Raw genomic sequence first — 14,639 nt, forward strand, 5'->3', positions numbered from 1 at the left:
GTGATCTCTGGAGAGCAAGGATCATCTCTCATCAGAGCCATGGCCAAAGATAGGGCGTGTCATCGCATTCTGGCAAAGAGGAGCTATTGAGTCTAACTTATCCATTTAAACAAGCTCATTATTAAATTTAAAAATTCTGGAAATTGAAGGTGGTTCTCAGGGTTAATGCGCCTAAAAAGGAAGGAAACACTCAACCCTTTTAGAGGAAAAAGTGTAAAGGAACTATTGCCCTCCCTTTTCACACTTGGATCCTGAATTATAACCAGTTTTAGTCCATTCTTAAAGTGGGTTGCTATTTAATTTTTATATTGCCATACTGCCTAGTTGTCCCATCAGGAAGCTAGGACCCATTCTGCTGAGAACTGTATACACATGATAAAAAGGCCATCCCAGGACCAAAGAGTTGTATAGCTATTGCCCCTGAGAATCCAGTGAACAGGGGCCTGGAACATATGCTGAAATAGATTATGACAGGCACAACTTTTACAGGACGGGTGTCCAGCCCATGGCACAGAGAACACTGTGGCCCTCATGGCTTTGAATTATTAAAGGCAACTCTTCATTGTGAATTAAAGATATTTCCTGAATGTCACCCAATGATTTTTAAACAGAAGTGTTTGAATCTGGCCATTACTGCGAGGGTGGTGGGGGAGTTGGCACCACCTGCCCAGTTGCTCCATATGGTTCCCCCTACAGCCCTAGGACCTGCTTCGATATGACATGAATGTTCTGAGCAGTGGCAGCAGCCCCTTCTCTGTTTCAGCAGCTCCCCCACTGGCCACCTGCTGAATTCCAGTTGAGGGAGAAGAGAGTAGTTTTTCAAGTAGCGTCCCTGCGGGCGCTCCACATCAGGGTGTGCAAGTGCCTGTACCCTCTTAATCAGATATTTTCATCAGCAAGATCTGTGGGTGTGCGCCTGCTCCCTAGATATACTCAAGCTGATTCTGCCTGCCTTGGACCTAGATGAAAGTCTAGTACAGGATGGCTCCCCTCCCAGCTCCCAGGGCAGTGCAGGAGAGTGGAAAGAGAAGAAGGTGAGGAAACAATCAGGTCCTTGATTCTCTGCCCCAGCACTGGTGCAGGTTACAACAGCCTGGGGGCTGGTCTAGCACGAGTTGGCTGGCATTGACCCCCATAGGACCATACACCAGCCACTGCCCCACCAGTCCCCATGTGAGCCCTGGGGCAGAGAGCTGCTGAAGACTCTTCCATGCCATGGCAATTACAGGTGGCATCTCCTTCCTTTGTGCTGACAGAAAGAGGGAACAGGCCTGAAGCATTGTGAGCACCTGAGTTTTTTGTCATATGTGTGACCCTTAGGCATCACTGCTATGCAACTATAAGGGTATTCATGTCCTGTCACACTGCCTCCAGAGCTTCCTTATTCTTGGTCAGGGTCCTTCATAATGTGAGGGGAAACCAAACTGAGCGTGGTTTACTGAGAATAAGTTATAAAATCATCACATAGGAGGCACTTTGTGTGATAACCAGAGTATCACCTAAGGCCTGTATTTTGTTCAGAGGTGCTGAGCTCCTGCAGATCCTGACTTTTTCAGGCTGGGCACACAGATAACAGAATTGTTGGCCACCAGTGGAAAATGTTGAAGTCAGTAAGACTATTCATGTGAATAAGTTTTGCAGGTTTATACTTGATGGCAATAGGGAAATTTGAACTGCAGTAAATAACCAGATTAGAAAAATAAATAAATTCAGGAAGGTCCCAGACTATGTGGCAATTTGTGTGTGTATGTTGGGGGGAGAATCATAGTAGTGTGAGAGTCCCAAAAACATACCTGAAAATTACATTTATTTTTAAATATAAAGAATTATAATTTTCTTGTGTAATTCTCTGGTCATTATAACTATTTTTTATTGTAAATGTTAATCATGTTTTTGAAAACAAAGGAGTATAAGAATTCACAAGGATGTTTAATCTAGCAGTTGTTGTTTTTATAAACCTCCAGTTCTGACTAGCTGTGCGTGACTTTTACATATTTATTATTTCAGCTCTGAAGAGTTTGACAATGCAAGTGCTAAACAACATGGCTGCATTTATTGCCCTTCCCTCGATCTTGCAGAGAATTCTCCAGGTGAGCAGCAGGGGAAGAGAAAACGTAGTGAGCATACAGGTGTTTACTAAATTATTGTCTTTCATAAGGCCCTGGTTATACCACATTCAGAATGTAGAGCCAAATCCATCCCTGATGTAAAATTGTTGACTTCGGAGTAGTTACAGAAATTAATCTGGTTAATTATTCGTTAAGGCTACAAAGATGAAAAATGCTCAGGGGACTGGTGTGGTGGGACACTAACTGAAATGATAATGCTTAGCCTTGAGAGAAGATGTAGTAATGTAAAGATTGTATGTTGTAAACCAAACAGTTTTTTACCTATTAGATCTTAATTAACTTGGTCCAAAATGTAAATATTTTTAAAACCTAGGGCTGAGATTCCTAAGAAATGGGAGCCTAAGTTAGTCTACTAAATCCTTACTTAGGCCTTGTCTACACTACAAAGTTAGGTCAATGTAAGTCATCTTTGTGACGTTACCCAGGGTACAATCTGGACTGATAGACAGCTGTGTCCCCTCAATTTCCCAACCTGGGGTACCTTTTACATGCTTCTCTGTGAGAGCAACCCTCCTGGTCTGCTCTCACACAGCCTCCAGCATGTAAATCACTCCCAGCTATAGTGTGAGTGCTATAGCCAGCCACTCATGAATTACACTGCGGGCAACACCAACAAACTCCCAACCTCAGACTTTCCCCCGGAAATGTGCATCTTGTACTGCCCAGCACCCTCCTGCACAACACAAGCTCATATGAAGTCTATCATTTATTAATAGAAAATGATATACACCAATCTTGTTATCCCAAATGGAGTTTTCCAAACACTTCAGTACAAACACTCTGGTTTAAATAAAACAACAAAACAAATTTACTAACTACAGAAAGATAGATTTTAAGTGACTACAAGTAACGAGCCATATAAATCAGAATTGGTTACAAGGAAATAAAAGGTAAAACACAACTAACACCTAACGTAACAATCTAAATGAATACAAAGCAAAGGTCTCTCTCACCACATGTTCCAGCAATCTTACTGGCTGAACCTCTTTTGGTCAGGTTTTTCCCCCAAGTCCAATGCCGCTCCCTTTATTCTTTAGGATTGATGGTGCTATGGGCAGAGAGCAAGGGAGAGATGATTTGGGGCATCTGGCCTCTCCTCTTATAACCCTTTCTCATGTTCAAGACTCATCTCCAGCTGATGTTCAGGAGACAAAGTCTGTGTGGCCAGGAACCTTAAGATGCTTCTTTGTCAAAATGTAGATTTTTTTTTTTTTGCCCACACCCTCTCTCCCACTGAAGAATGGCCACTTAATTAGGTGATGGTCCAATTGATCTCATTGACACCTGGCTGAGGCATTGGCTAGCCTTTTGTCTCTGGGGAACTTTTTGTGACTGCCCTTCAGAACATGTTGTTACATGTCTTAGTAATAGTATACAGTGGAATCTTATCTTTACATACAGTGTTGCCACACATTTTACCAGGACAGTAATGATGAGCAAATCATGAGTGTTCAAATGATACCTTATACAGTATGCTTTGTACAATATTTAACATAGTCTTATAAAAGGGGTGAACATAGGGCTGTGGACTGTCAGTCTTGTGTCAACCAATTCGTGCATGTCTGCTTTCAAATTTGTCTGCCGCCATAAGCATCCTATTAGTGCGATGCAGAAAAACCACCTCCCAGAAGTTGTGGAAACATGGTCGATCTACTGACCTGTGAACTCTGGATACCCTAACAGTCCTCCGGCAGCTGTTCCACAATGCCCCTGGCAGAGCCATGGACCAGCTGAGAAATGTGGACATCTACAAATGGATTACGTGGGAGATACAGGCAAAAGGATATGACCGGAATCAGCAGCAGTGCCGTGTGAAAGTGAAGGAATTTTGCCAGGGCTGTCACAAGGCTGAGGAGGCCAACAATTGATCTGGTGCTGAGCCACAAACCTGGCACTTTTGCAATAAGCTGTATGCCATATGTGGCGGAGACCTCACCAGCACCTCACAGACCACCATGGAGACCTCAGAGGAGCCTGAGATAGAGACCTCTGCCATGAACAGCAAGAAGGGGGGGGCAAAGTGGGGGACACAGTGGGGGGCTCCAGCCATGCCGTTTGAGACTCCCCCACAGTCTAGCCAGTCCCACCAGGAGAGCACTGGATGAGCTTGATGAAGGAGAAAGGTACCTTGGGTAAGCTTGCGTACACTTTTCTTTACAATATTTAAATTTAAAGATTGTTGCCTGGCCCGCTCCCAAGTTAAACATCGATATTAACTCTTCATTCTTTTACTTGTCTGAGAGCAAACAGAGGTAGAGTTGGCATCCGCTTGTCATCCCTTGGTTGGAGTAGGTGGGAGGACACTTTCAGTGAAATCCTGTGAACCAGTGCGGCATCGGATCAGGAACAAGGAGCTTGGAGAGCCAATATGACCCTCTGCATGAATAAGGAAAAAGAAGACAGGAAAAAGGCCTAAGGAGAGGGAAATGCACCAGGACATAATGGGTCTTCTCAGGCAGCACCCCCAAATGCTGCAGACACTGGTTGACCAACAGATCCAAAAATCCCAGACTACATGGCATCAGAGACTGCATCCATACCCCTACTGCTCCATCCTGGGGAACAGCAAGAAAAATCACAGCTTCACAAACGCTGACCTGTGAGAATCATGGTTGGTGTACGCATAACCACAGCGGACTATGTTTGTGCACTGAAATGGACATAAATGTTTGCAGCCTTTCCAATTTTAAAGTTCCACGCTGTTAATTTGTTAAAAAAAATGTATTACATTGTTTTTGTATACTGTTTTCCCCACTTAATAAAGTTCTATTTTTAACTTTATCTTTGTTTTGATACAAAATATAAACACACAAGGAAACAAAACATATAAATAGATTCACAAGATGGAAAAAGTATATAAATAACAGAATTCAACATTCATTATTTGCAAAACATGGAAAAAACTAAACAATTATAAACCAAACAAAATAATCTCGCAAACCTGAACTCATAGAGGTCATGCAGGGCATCGATAATGAAAGTGACTAAATAGATAAATAAGAGTTATTCTGAGAAAATGGAAACCTGCAATTCCTTCGATTCACAGACTGGCTTAGTGAGCTCTACTACTGCATTAATTAAAAAAATGACTTTTTTCTAATAGAAACGCTTGAAAAAAAATATGAGGCTGTCTGGTCACTCATGAAACTATTGCATATTTTTGCAATAAAGTTCTATTTTTGGTGAATATTAACTTTATAAGCTCACAGCACATTGCAGAATACATACTAGTACTCAAAGCACACTGTATTTGTAAATCTACAGCAAGCTGTAGTAGCCAGGCAAGGTACTAAAAACTTCAACAGGACTTTATTTTTTAATGTGGAAACCTCTTTTCCAAGCTGCTGTTGCACCCTCACTAGCTCTCCCTCAGCCTCTTCAACTCCTCCCCCCTCCTTCCTGTTTCCTGTCCTTTCAGACTCCGAACAGCCAGTGCTCCCAATTCTAATAATTACAAGCAACATGAAATTGTTCTCTTGTAACTGCAGTAAGAGTGCTTGTAGTAAGCGCAACTACTACATCCTCATCCTCCGGTGGACCATCTGGTGAAGGCAATCAGCTACCACATTTTGGTTTCCAGGCTTATATTCCAGTTCATAATTGAAAGAGAGTAGTCTTGCAGACCATCTAGCAATACGATATCCTGCTCTTCCCAGTCCTTCCATGGTGAGCAGTGTCGTCAAAGGGCTATGGTCTGTGCGCAACTTGAACGTGTGGCCCCACAGGTAAGTTCTCCATTTTTCAGTAGCCCAGACACAAGCAAGTGCTTCTTTTTCATCTGTAGAATATTTTCTCTCAGCATTACTTAGTGTCCTTGAAGCAAATGCAACAGTCTTCTCTCTGTTGTCCTCATGAAGTTGTTTGAGGACAGCCCCAAGTCCATAATCAGAAGCATCAGTAGTTACAATTGTGGACAATGCAGGAGTGAATAGTGCAAGTACTGAACTATGTACAATCAAGTCTTTCACCATTTCAAAACTAGCTTGTGCATTTGTTGTCCACGCTAAGGTTGAACTTCCCTGTAGTAATTCTTGTAACGGTTCAATGACAGAAGCATAACTGGGAATGAATTTTGCATACCAAGAGGTAAGACCCAAGAAGGAACGTAAGGTTTGCAAATTTGTTGGAGGAGGAGCATTTGAAATTGCCAGGATCAGGTTTTAGTCCAGCCTGTGAAATTGTATGCCCAGAAAGGAGAGTTCAATTTGTCTGAGTTTGCATTTGGACCTATTGAGCTTGAGGCCTGCTTTCCTGATCCAGTTTAGTACAGCCTACAGGTTATTGTCTTGCTCCTCCGAAGTATTTCCAAACACAATAATATCATCCAAATAGCACTGAACTCCATGTTGATTCTTCAAAATCAATGACATCATTTTTGGAAGGCACTTGGGGTGATGCGAGACCTGTATGGAACACGTTTAAAACGGAATAGTCCCTCGTGTAATAAATGCTGTGAGGTCTCTGCTGTCTTCGTGCAACATAACCTGGTGGTATGCGCTCTGCAAATCAAGAGTAGAAAACATCTTTGCTCCACGGAGTTCTGCAAATACTTCTTCTTTGTGAGGAAGAGGATGGCTGTCAATCACAATAGCTTTATTTGGCTCCCTTAAGATGAATGCGTACACCCTTCTTCTGTGTCACTGCTATAGGTGAAACCCATTCCAAGGAGTTAATCTCTTCAATAATGTCCTCTTGAACAAGTTTTCTAAGTTCCTCTGAAACAGCTTCTCTGACTGAAAATGGTAATTACTGTCATACAGGCATCACATTATTCCGCATTTTAACTTTATGCAGAAACCCGTAAGCACAGCAGAGTTTCTCCTCAATCTGGTTTTGGATCCCAGCTGAAACTGGTGTGTGTACCGCAAGAGTGCTTTGCTGGGGAAGATCAATTTGTCCATTAACTACCCTGAGATTTAAAGCAGCCAATAAATCTCTGCCAAGGATAGGAGTGCCTTTGTGGACAATGTAGAACTCTGCAGTTACACAGCAATCACCAAAAGTAACTATTGCTGGCAGACGGTCACGTACTGGAACATGGTTTTTCAAATAGCACACCAAGTGAAGCTTGAGTTCAGTAAGAGGCACATCTTTAAAGTAATGCAAATAGATGGAATCAGGTAGTATAGATACTGCTGAGCCAGTGTCCAACATTAGCTGAATAGAGTGTGATTTGCCTGAGGGTATGGCGGAAATGTTTACTGTGCACTTTATTTGTTCTGGAATATGTGCAGTAATGATTTTGTCCACGCTCAGCACAGTAACATCTGGTATTATAACGGCATACACCTGCTGATTGAACTGGCTGCTGCGACATACTTTATCAAAATGCCCAATCTTTTTGCAGTGATTGCACTGAGCTACTTTTGCCGGACATCCTGTGTAGCTTGCCAGGTGTTGTGGGGATCCACAGCAAAAGCATGCTTTTACTATATTTTGAATTTGCTGATTTGGTGGTTTTTCATTAGTTTTCCTCTTGTAATTGTTTGTCTGCAGCAATGGTGAACTTTTCTGCAAAGGAGTCACAGCCTGGACTGTGCTCATTATTTTGGCTTCAGTTGTAGCTGACTCAATCTGGGTAGCAATGGTTATTGCTTTTTCTGGTGTAAGTTGTGGTTCTAGAAGTAAACGTTCTCTTACAAGAAGCATGGTTGTTTTCTCAATGAGCTGGTCTCTGATCATCTCATCTGCCATATTCCCAAAGTCACAAGTTACAGTCAGACCCCTCAGGGAAGCAATATACTGCATTATAGTCTCCCTTGGTTTCTGCTCACGCTGGCAAAATCTGTAGCGATTAGCTACTACATTCACTTTTGGTACAAAAAAGTTCTTTAATGCAGTGAGTGCAGTCTCATATTTATCGTCTGCAAGGGGAAAAGTGTAAAATATATGCTGCCCTTCTGCTCCAAGGCAGTGGATTAGCAGAGCATGCTTTCTTACTTCAGAAATCTCTGTAGCACTGATTGCAAGCAGATAAGTCTCAGACACATGGGTCCAGGCAGTAAAAGCAATTGGAGGCTCACCTGGGCTTTCTAGAAAAGGTGTAGGTGGGTTCAGAGGCAGACGATCCATCTTCGTTGCCAAAATGCTGTAGTAGCCGGGTAAGGTATAAATAAACTTCAACAGGACTTTATTTTTTAAAGTGGAAACCTGTTTTCCAAGCTGCTGTTGCACCCTCAGTAGCTCTCCCTCAGCCTCTTCAACTCCTCCCCCCTCCTTCCTGTTTCCTGTCCTTTCAGACGCTGAACAGCCAGTGCGCCCAATTCTAATAATTACAAGCAACATCTAAACACCACACAAGCCCTGTGTAATTCATAGCATCAGTAAAACATAGTCATATTTATAATTGTACAGCAAGTGCTACATAATTCTTAGCAGCATTCAAAGCTGTAGGCCCAAAGAACACTCGAGCACTGAACACAGCTATGGCTCTTTCAAAGCACCCCTCAACCAAAGGGGGAAAAGCTTCCACCAGGGTGGAGGTGGAGCAGCTGTTTGCTGACTTTGAGCAGCCAGACACAAGGACAATTACAAGAGCTCAGTGTGGAGCTATTTGGGTGCTTTGAAAGAGCAATAGTAGCTTTATTGGACCAACCGCTGTTTGTGAGAGAGACCAGCTTTTGAGCTTACACAGAGCTCTTCTGCAAGTCTGGGACATGTACTCATGGGAACCTAGAGCCTGGGCTCCAGCCAGAGCCTAAACGTGTACACAGCCCCATAGCCAGAGTCTGCTGACACAGGCCAGCCACAGAGGTTTAATTGCAATGTACATATAACCTATGAGTCTGAGTCTGTGCTGTGGGTGAAGATCTGTGGACTGGAAGTAATACAGTTGCAAGGGATTTACTAATCTTTGTAAGGGGATACCAAATTCAGTAAACTGAGCTAGATATCTTCCTCTTCTGTTGAGAGAAAAGGGTTACAATATTCTAAGTTTAAGCAGTTAAATCTAAAGGGGGGGGGGAACGCTCCACATAAATCTAACTTTATGGAAATGTTAATTTCTGTACTTCAGTGCTAAATGCTGTGGTAAGGGGCATCCTCTAAATTCCAGGAACAGATTCCACGGCTGTTGCTGCAAACATTCGATCCTGGGTTCTGATTTTACACTGTCTTGACTAAACCTTACATAATTGAGATTGTGTCAAATAATGATTAACATTAGATTGTGCTTTTATCTATTCTTAACCTATGATTTTTGTAAAGTTAGTTATTAGAAAGGAAATCCTAAAAGAAGTGCATTAGGAGAGATCTTAGAGAAATCTCCTGGGGCATTAAGAGAAGTTTTATCTGAAGTGGGTGAACACTGTCCAGAGAGATATGGAAGGTTGAGGGTTAATTCTATTACAAATCCATAATGCTTCATTAATGTTCTGAAAGCAGATATATTCAGATTCCCGTTGAGGTATGGGGAGCTGGAGAAACCAGAAATGTAAATTGCACAGATTTTTAAAAAAAAGTTTTGTCAAAACAGGGGAGGGGGAAGGATAGAGCTGTGTTTGAGACCATCCCAATGCTGTGGTACTTCCTTCCACAGAACTCTGACGGACACACTTCTGTCACGTTTTCAGGGTAGGTGGGGGGGGTGACTAAGCAGAAAGGAAGCTGAGGTCCTTTCTACATTTGTCTGAATTTCCCCCATTCTCTGCTGAAGGACCTGGCAGCTCCAACAGCCTTGAGAGAACAGGGGTCACTTCATCGCTTATTAGGTGTTCCTGTCATGGCCAAGGGGGTGGAACTTTGATCACAGGCAATTAATTCTGTGTGGCTCAGACAGAAGTTGGTCCAATAAAATATTACCTCACCCACCTTGTTTCTCTAATATCTTGGGAGCAACAGAGCTACAACAGCACTGCCTACTGCATTTGTAGAAAGCTTCTCACCATTTAGTTGCTGATGTGTAGTCTCAGCTTTAACCTTGCCTGAAAGTTCTTTGTCTCAGAATTTGTGTCATTTTAAAAACAGTCCTATCTTTGGACTGGGGAGCAACAGGGGCCTTTCCTCTTCTCTCCCCAAGGCCCGTGGAAGGGCTGAATCTTACTCATTCACTTCCTAAGAATTGCATTAGGGGAGTCCACCTAGGAGGCTCTTTGGGGCTTCCTTCAATCTCCTATGGATGTTAAGAAGCTCAAAGAATTTTAAACAGCCTGTGAAGAGGCTCACAGTTCCACTCCCTGGGCGTTTTACAATGCCCTTCCTACCAAATGGAGTTGGCCCAAGGCCCAGTTGGGAGCAAACACCGGATTCCAGGTGCCAGAAGACTACACAGCAGGTGCTTGAAGCCCTGCTGCCACTGGAGGGCCCCAGGAGACTAGGTGCCTCATGTAACTGCTTTCAGCTGTGCTTGGTCACAGATGAGGAAACAATTGCATATTACATAAATGGAGAAAACTATCTGATATGAAAGAACTGCTTCCTAAGCTTCTAAAGTTTTATAAGCAATTTACTGTAGGTTTAAAAAAAAGACAGAAAGGAATTAAACTTTGACTGTGTCCTCTTGCAGTATTGTATCTGTGACACATAAGAAAAAGTGTATAAAGGAATAGACTGCAGGCTCAGGAATTGTGTTTTAAGTCATTTTATCTGAGTTTTCACCTGGTAATACAGATTTATTTCCTTTAATTGTGTAACTGATTTTGCCAAAAAAGACAGAAGGAAATACTAGAGGGGTTAGAAACAATTTAGAGAGGAGAAAACGATGAGCACTTAGGAGAAGGTACAACAGAAATTAGGGAAGTGGAGAGAGGAGGAATAATGTAAAAACAGGGATGTGCTGGAGGGAGCTCCCAGGAGCCAATGTTAATACATAGGCACCAGATTGGAGGGAGCTCTGGGATGACATCCTGCCTTTAGTGGTGTTGGCCCTGTCTCTGGAGCTGATTGATTAACCGTTGCCTGAAGTGACTTATACCCCAGAACTAGGATAAATGATTTGCATGGAACATCTCTCTACGTACAGCTTTGTGGAAGACTGATTTGCCATCTATAAAGTAGCTGTATTCATTGTCTGCTTTTTGGCTGTTTTTTGGCTTTCCTCAGCCACGCATTTAATAGAATGCTCCAGGAACGAGTGAGTGGCTTTCTGACAGATATAAAAATAAGTTGCTGTATGTCATGGATCACGTACATGGTGTGCTGGAAGACCTGAGCTCCCCATTGCTCTCTATAATTTATATAGTATCTCAGTATGATGTACTTTCCATGCTGTTACTTTTAAATTATGCATGTTAAAATAAAATGTACTTATAATACAGTATGTCCTAAAATGACACCGGTCACTTCGTGCAATTGTTACCTCTGGAAGCTGTCTATTACTTCAGTATATTCCAGGCATACAGCTGGTTTTTGACTAAGAATTGGATGAATTTCCAAATTTTGTTTGATTCAGATGTGAATATTGGCAGCCTGTTGGCATTAGTGCTTATTGAGTAGGAAGAACTCTATGCGGAGGCTGCTGCTCTAAGTGTTCTGGATCATTTTAGCCATTTTGTGGAGCAATTTCCCAAGTGTCATGCAATCAAGTTTGCATTCCACTCCCACCATTTCCTGCTAATTTGCTTCCTCTAGCCACCTCTTCTCCTTTCCCACTACCTCTGGGCAAGCTGTCCCTTGTTGCCTTAACCCCACTACTACTCCCTCTTACAGATTGGTTTCCTCCTTCCTTTTCCCTTTCCTGGAGTCCATCTCTTAAGCTTCCTCTACTGACTGCCTCCTTCTCACCAATACAAATCTCCAGCCAGTCAAATCTTGATAGCTTGTCTTTCTCTCCAACAGAAGTTGGTCCAGTAAGATATTATCTCACCCGCCTTGTCTCTCTAATATCCTGGGACCCACACGGCTACAACTACACTGCATACCGGCTTTTCACCACCTCATCCGTTAGGTATCCATCACCTTCCTAGTCTCTGCCACTTGCTAGCTTCCTCCTTTCACCCTTTCTCCAATGCCTGTGTGTCCAGCCTGTTGGCTACCACCAACACTATATCCTAGTGTCCTGGATAGCTTCCTACTCACTTTTTTTCCCCTCAGTCCCCCTCTCTAAGGCCATACCTGGCCCTCCAAGTAAAGTGATCGCCCGCTACATTTCAAGGATCTGGTCCAAAGCATAGAGATTCTAGAGCTTCTCAGTAAAATAGCTGTAAGGACATTTCAGCATGGGAAAAACTTATTTTTCACTAACATGGTTTTCTGAAATGGCTGAATAGTTTTTGCTGAAATTTTCAAAAAACAAATTCAGCTCAGGGCGGACACTTGGCATGGGAAATGTCAGCCCAAGCAGTCTGACAAAGTTGTTTAAAAACAAAGAAACAAACACACAAAAACCCTGCAAATAAAAATTGCAAAAGAGGTTACAAAATAATTTTTGTGGGAGCTGCTGCCATCTCTGCCTAGAATATGGAGAAATATGTATACACTTAAGAATACGCAAATGGATACAATTCACATCATTTACAAGTGCATGCTTTGTATATACTGGTAAAGTTTTTAAAGTGTGTAGAAGTACATATCGGTAAAATGTGCCTGGATGTGTGGGATGCAAGTGGGGCCAGTCAGGAAAGACTGAAATAGGGAAAATCACGTGTAGGGGGTGGGACTAGTCGAGGAGGCAAGAAGTTATCTGGAAAATAATGAGGTCCATTTCTGTCCATCTTGCAAGGCCACTGAAGTTCCTGTACAATCCACAGGAATTACCATCACTGAACAATGCATAAATATAATAGAATACCTAAATATTTTTGGATGTTTTCTACATTTTCAAATATATTGATTTCATTTACAACACAGAATACAAAGTATACAGTGCTCACTTTATATTATTTTTATTACAAATATTTGCACTGTAAAAAAGGGAAGAAATGGTACTTTTCAATTCACCTAATACAAGTACTGTAGTGCAGGCTCTTAATTGTGAAAATGCAACTTGCAAATGAAGAATTATTTTTTTACGTAACTACACTCAAAAATAAAACAATGTAAAACTTTAGAGTCTACAAGTCCACTCTGTTCTACTACTTGGTCAGCCAATCAGATTCCGTCACTGCTAAGGGATGGTGGGACATGACTGGAAAAGTTTACACACGACTGTCTTACCAACTACTTTGCCCTACAGTATCATTGCAAAAGTTGATCAACTGGAAGTTGTGAATGTTTGTAAACCTCTTGATAAAACCTGGAACACTCCACTTTTACCAGCACTTCAACATCCATCTGTCCTATGCTGGGGACTTAAATAGCCACCACACCTCATGGGACTGTAGAGAATCTGACAAAAATGGACTGCATCACATAGACTGGACTTCTCTAAATGACCCATATCTCTCTTGCATGACCCTAAGCAGTCAGCCACCTTTTTCTCTGCACAGTGGAAGCAGGGCTGCTTTCCTGACCGCAGTTGGGTCGCCTCAGCAGGGCTAACCGTTATCAGCCTCCCACGCAGCCAGTACCATCCTCTTCTTGCTCAGATAGAAATGACAATCCCCATAGTAACCACTACCCCTTGATTGCAGTGGATCTGTAGAAGAACAGAATGGAAAAAAATACTTGGAGCTGACCAGTGAGTATGTAGTGTGCTAACCATATAATGCCTCTGTAGAAAATGCTTACACTCGCTTCTCCAAAGCAATCTTTAAAGCAGCCATTAAATCCATTCCGCATGCCTACCAAGAGACTTATATACCCTACTTAAATGAAGAATAAGCAGAACTTCTGGAGCAGTGTGGGAAATCTGGTGATTCAGAGCAGCAAACCATCTTATTGACAGCCTTAAAATCTGTCACAAGGAACGTTGGTAAGAAGTTACGTGAAATATGTACACACGGTCTAGCAGGAAATATGGTTACTTAAAGGAATTTTGGTGCAGCACAGAAACCACCATCCACATGTCAGGAAAGGGTCTCCAAATAGCATCACTACGTGCCTAACTAATCTAGCAAAAGCCAACAGAAACAAGCCCTTTGAGGAATCAGTAAAGAGGAAATGGAACTGATACTCAAGGGTGGAACCATTTTGTGAGGAAGACATTGTCCAGCCTTCCTCCACCAAAGAAGTGGAGAAAGCACTGAGCCTCAGGAAAGCATGAAAAGCAGGTGGTCTTGACAAGACTGTACAAGAAATGCTGCTACATCTTGGTAAGAGGAGCACAAAATGGCTATGTTCTCCAAAAGAACAAGATGCCTAAGATATGGCAGAAAGAAACCAGGAAAGGACCATTCCTTTCCATCTATCTGCTGTCCAGTATCACTTCTGAGATGTGCTTACAAACTTCTAGAGTGACTATCTTGGCAACGACTCATGCCCATGGTAGAACAGGATCTGAGTGATGATCAGGCAGGCCACAGACCTAATAGGAGCACTTGTGACCAAGTTCATGCTCTTTACCACTTACATAGAAAATGGTTTCCAACAGAAGAAGAAGACAGGAGTGGTGTTTCATGACTTGATAGCAGCGTATGATACTATCTGGCACATTGGTCTGCTAGTCAAGATGTCAAAATCTCTGTGGGTTGTAAT

General features: G+C 42.4%; 1 protein-coding gene across 5 annotated transcripts in view; it reads left to right on the forward strand.

The window, feature by feature from the left end:
- VPS8 (VPS8 subunit of CORVET complex) overlaps positions 1-14,639 on the forward strand; it is a 231,790-nt gene that overhangs the window by 163,825 nt on the left and 53,326 nt on the right. For 4 of the 5 annotated variants that reach the window (XM_007052610.4, XM_043523177.1, XM_043523175.1 and 1 more), the window contains one exon: positions 2,008-2,090. In XM_007052610.4, the coding sequence (XP_007052672.2) occupies positions 2,008-2,090 (83 nt within the window). Of the gene's footprint in view, positions 1-2,007; positions 2,130-14,639 lie in introns of all 5 variants that reach the window. The other variant, XM_037909562.2, reaches the window with a different exon arrangement.

This window comes from Chelonia mydas, chromosome 9 (assembly GCF_015237465.2).
Source record: "Chelonia mydas isolate rCheMyd1 chromosome 9, rCheMyd1.pri.v2, whole genome shotgun sequence".
NCBI lineage: Eukaryota > Metazoa > Chordata > Testudines > Cheloniidae > Chelonia > Chelonia mydas.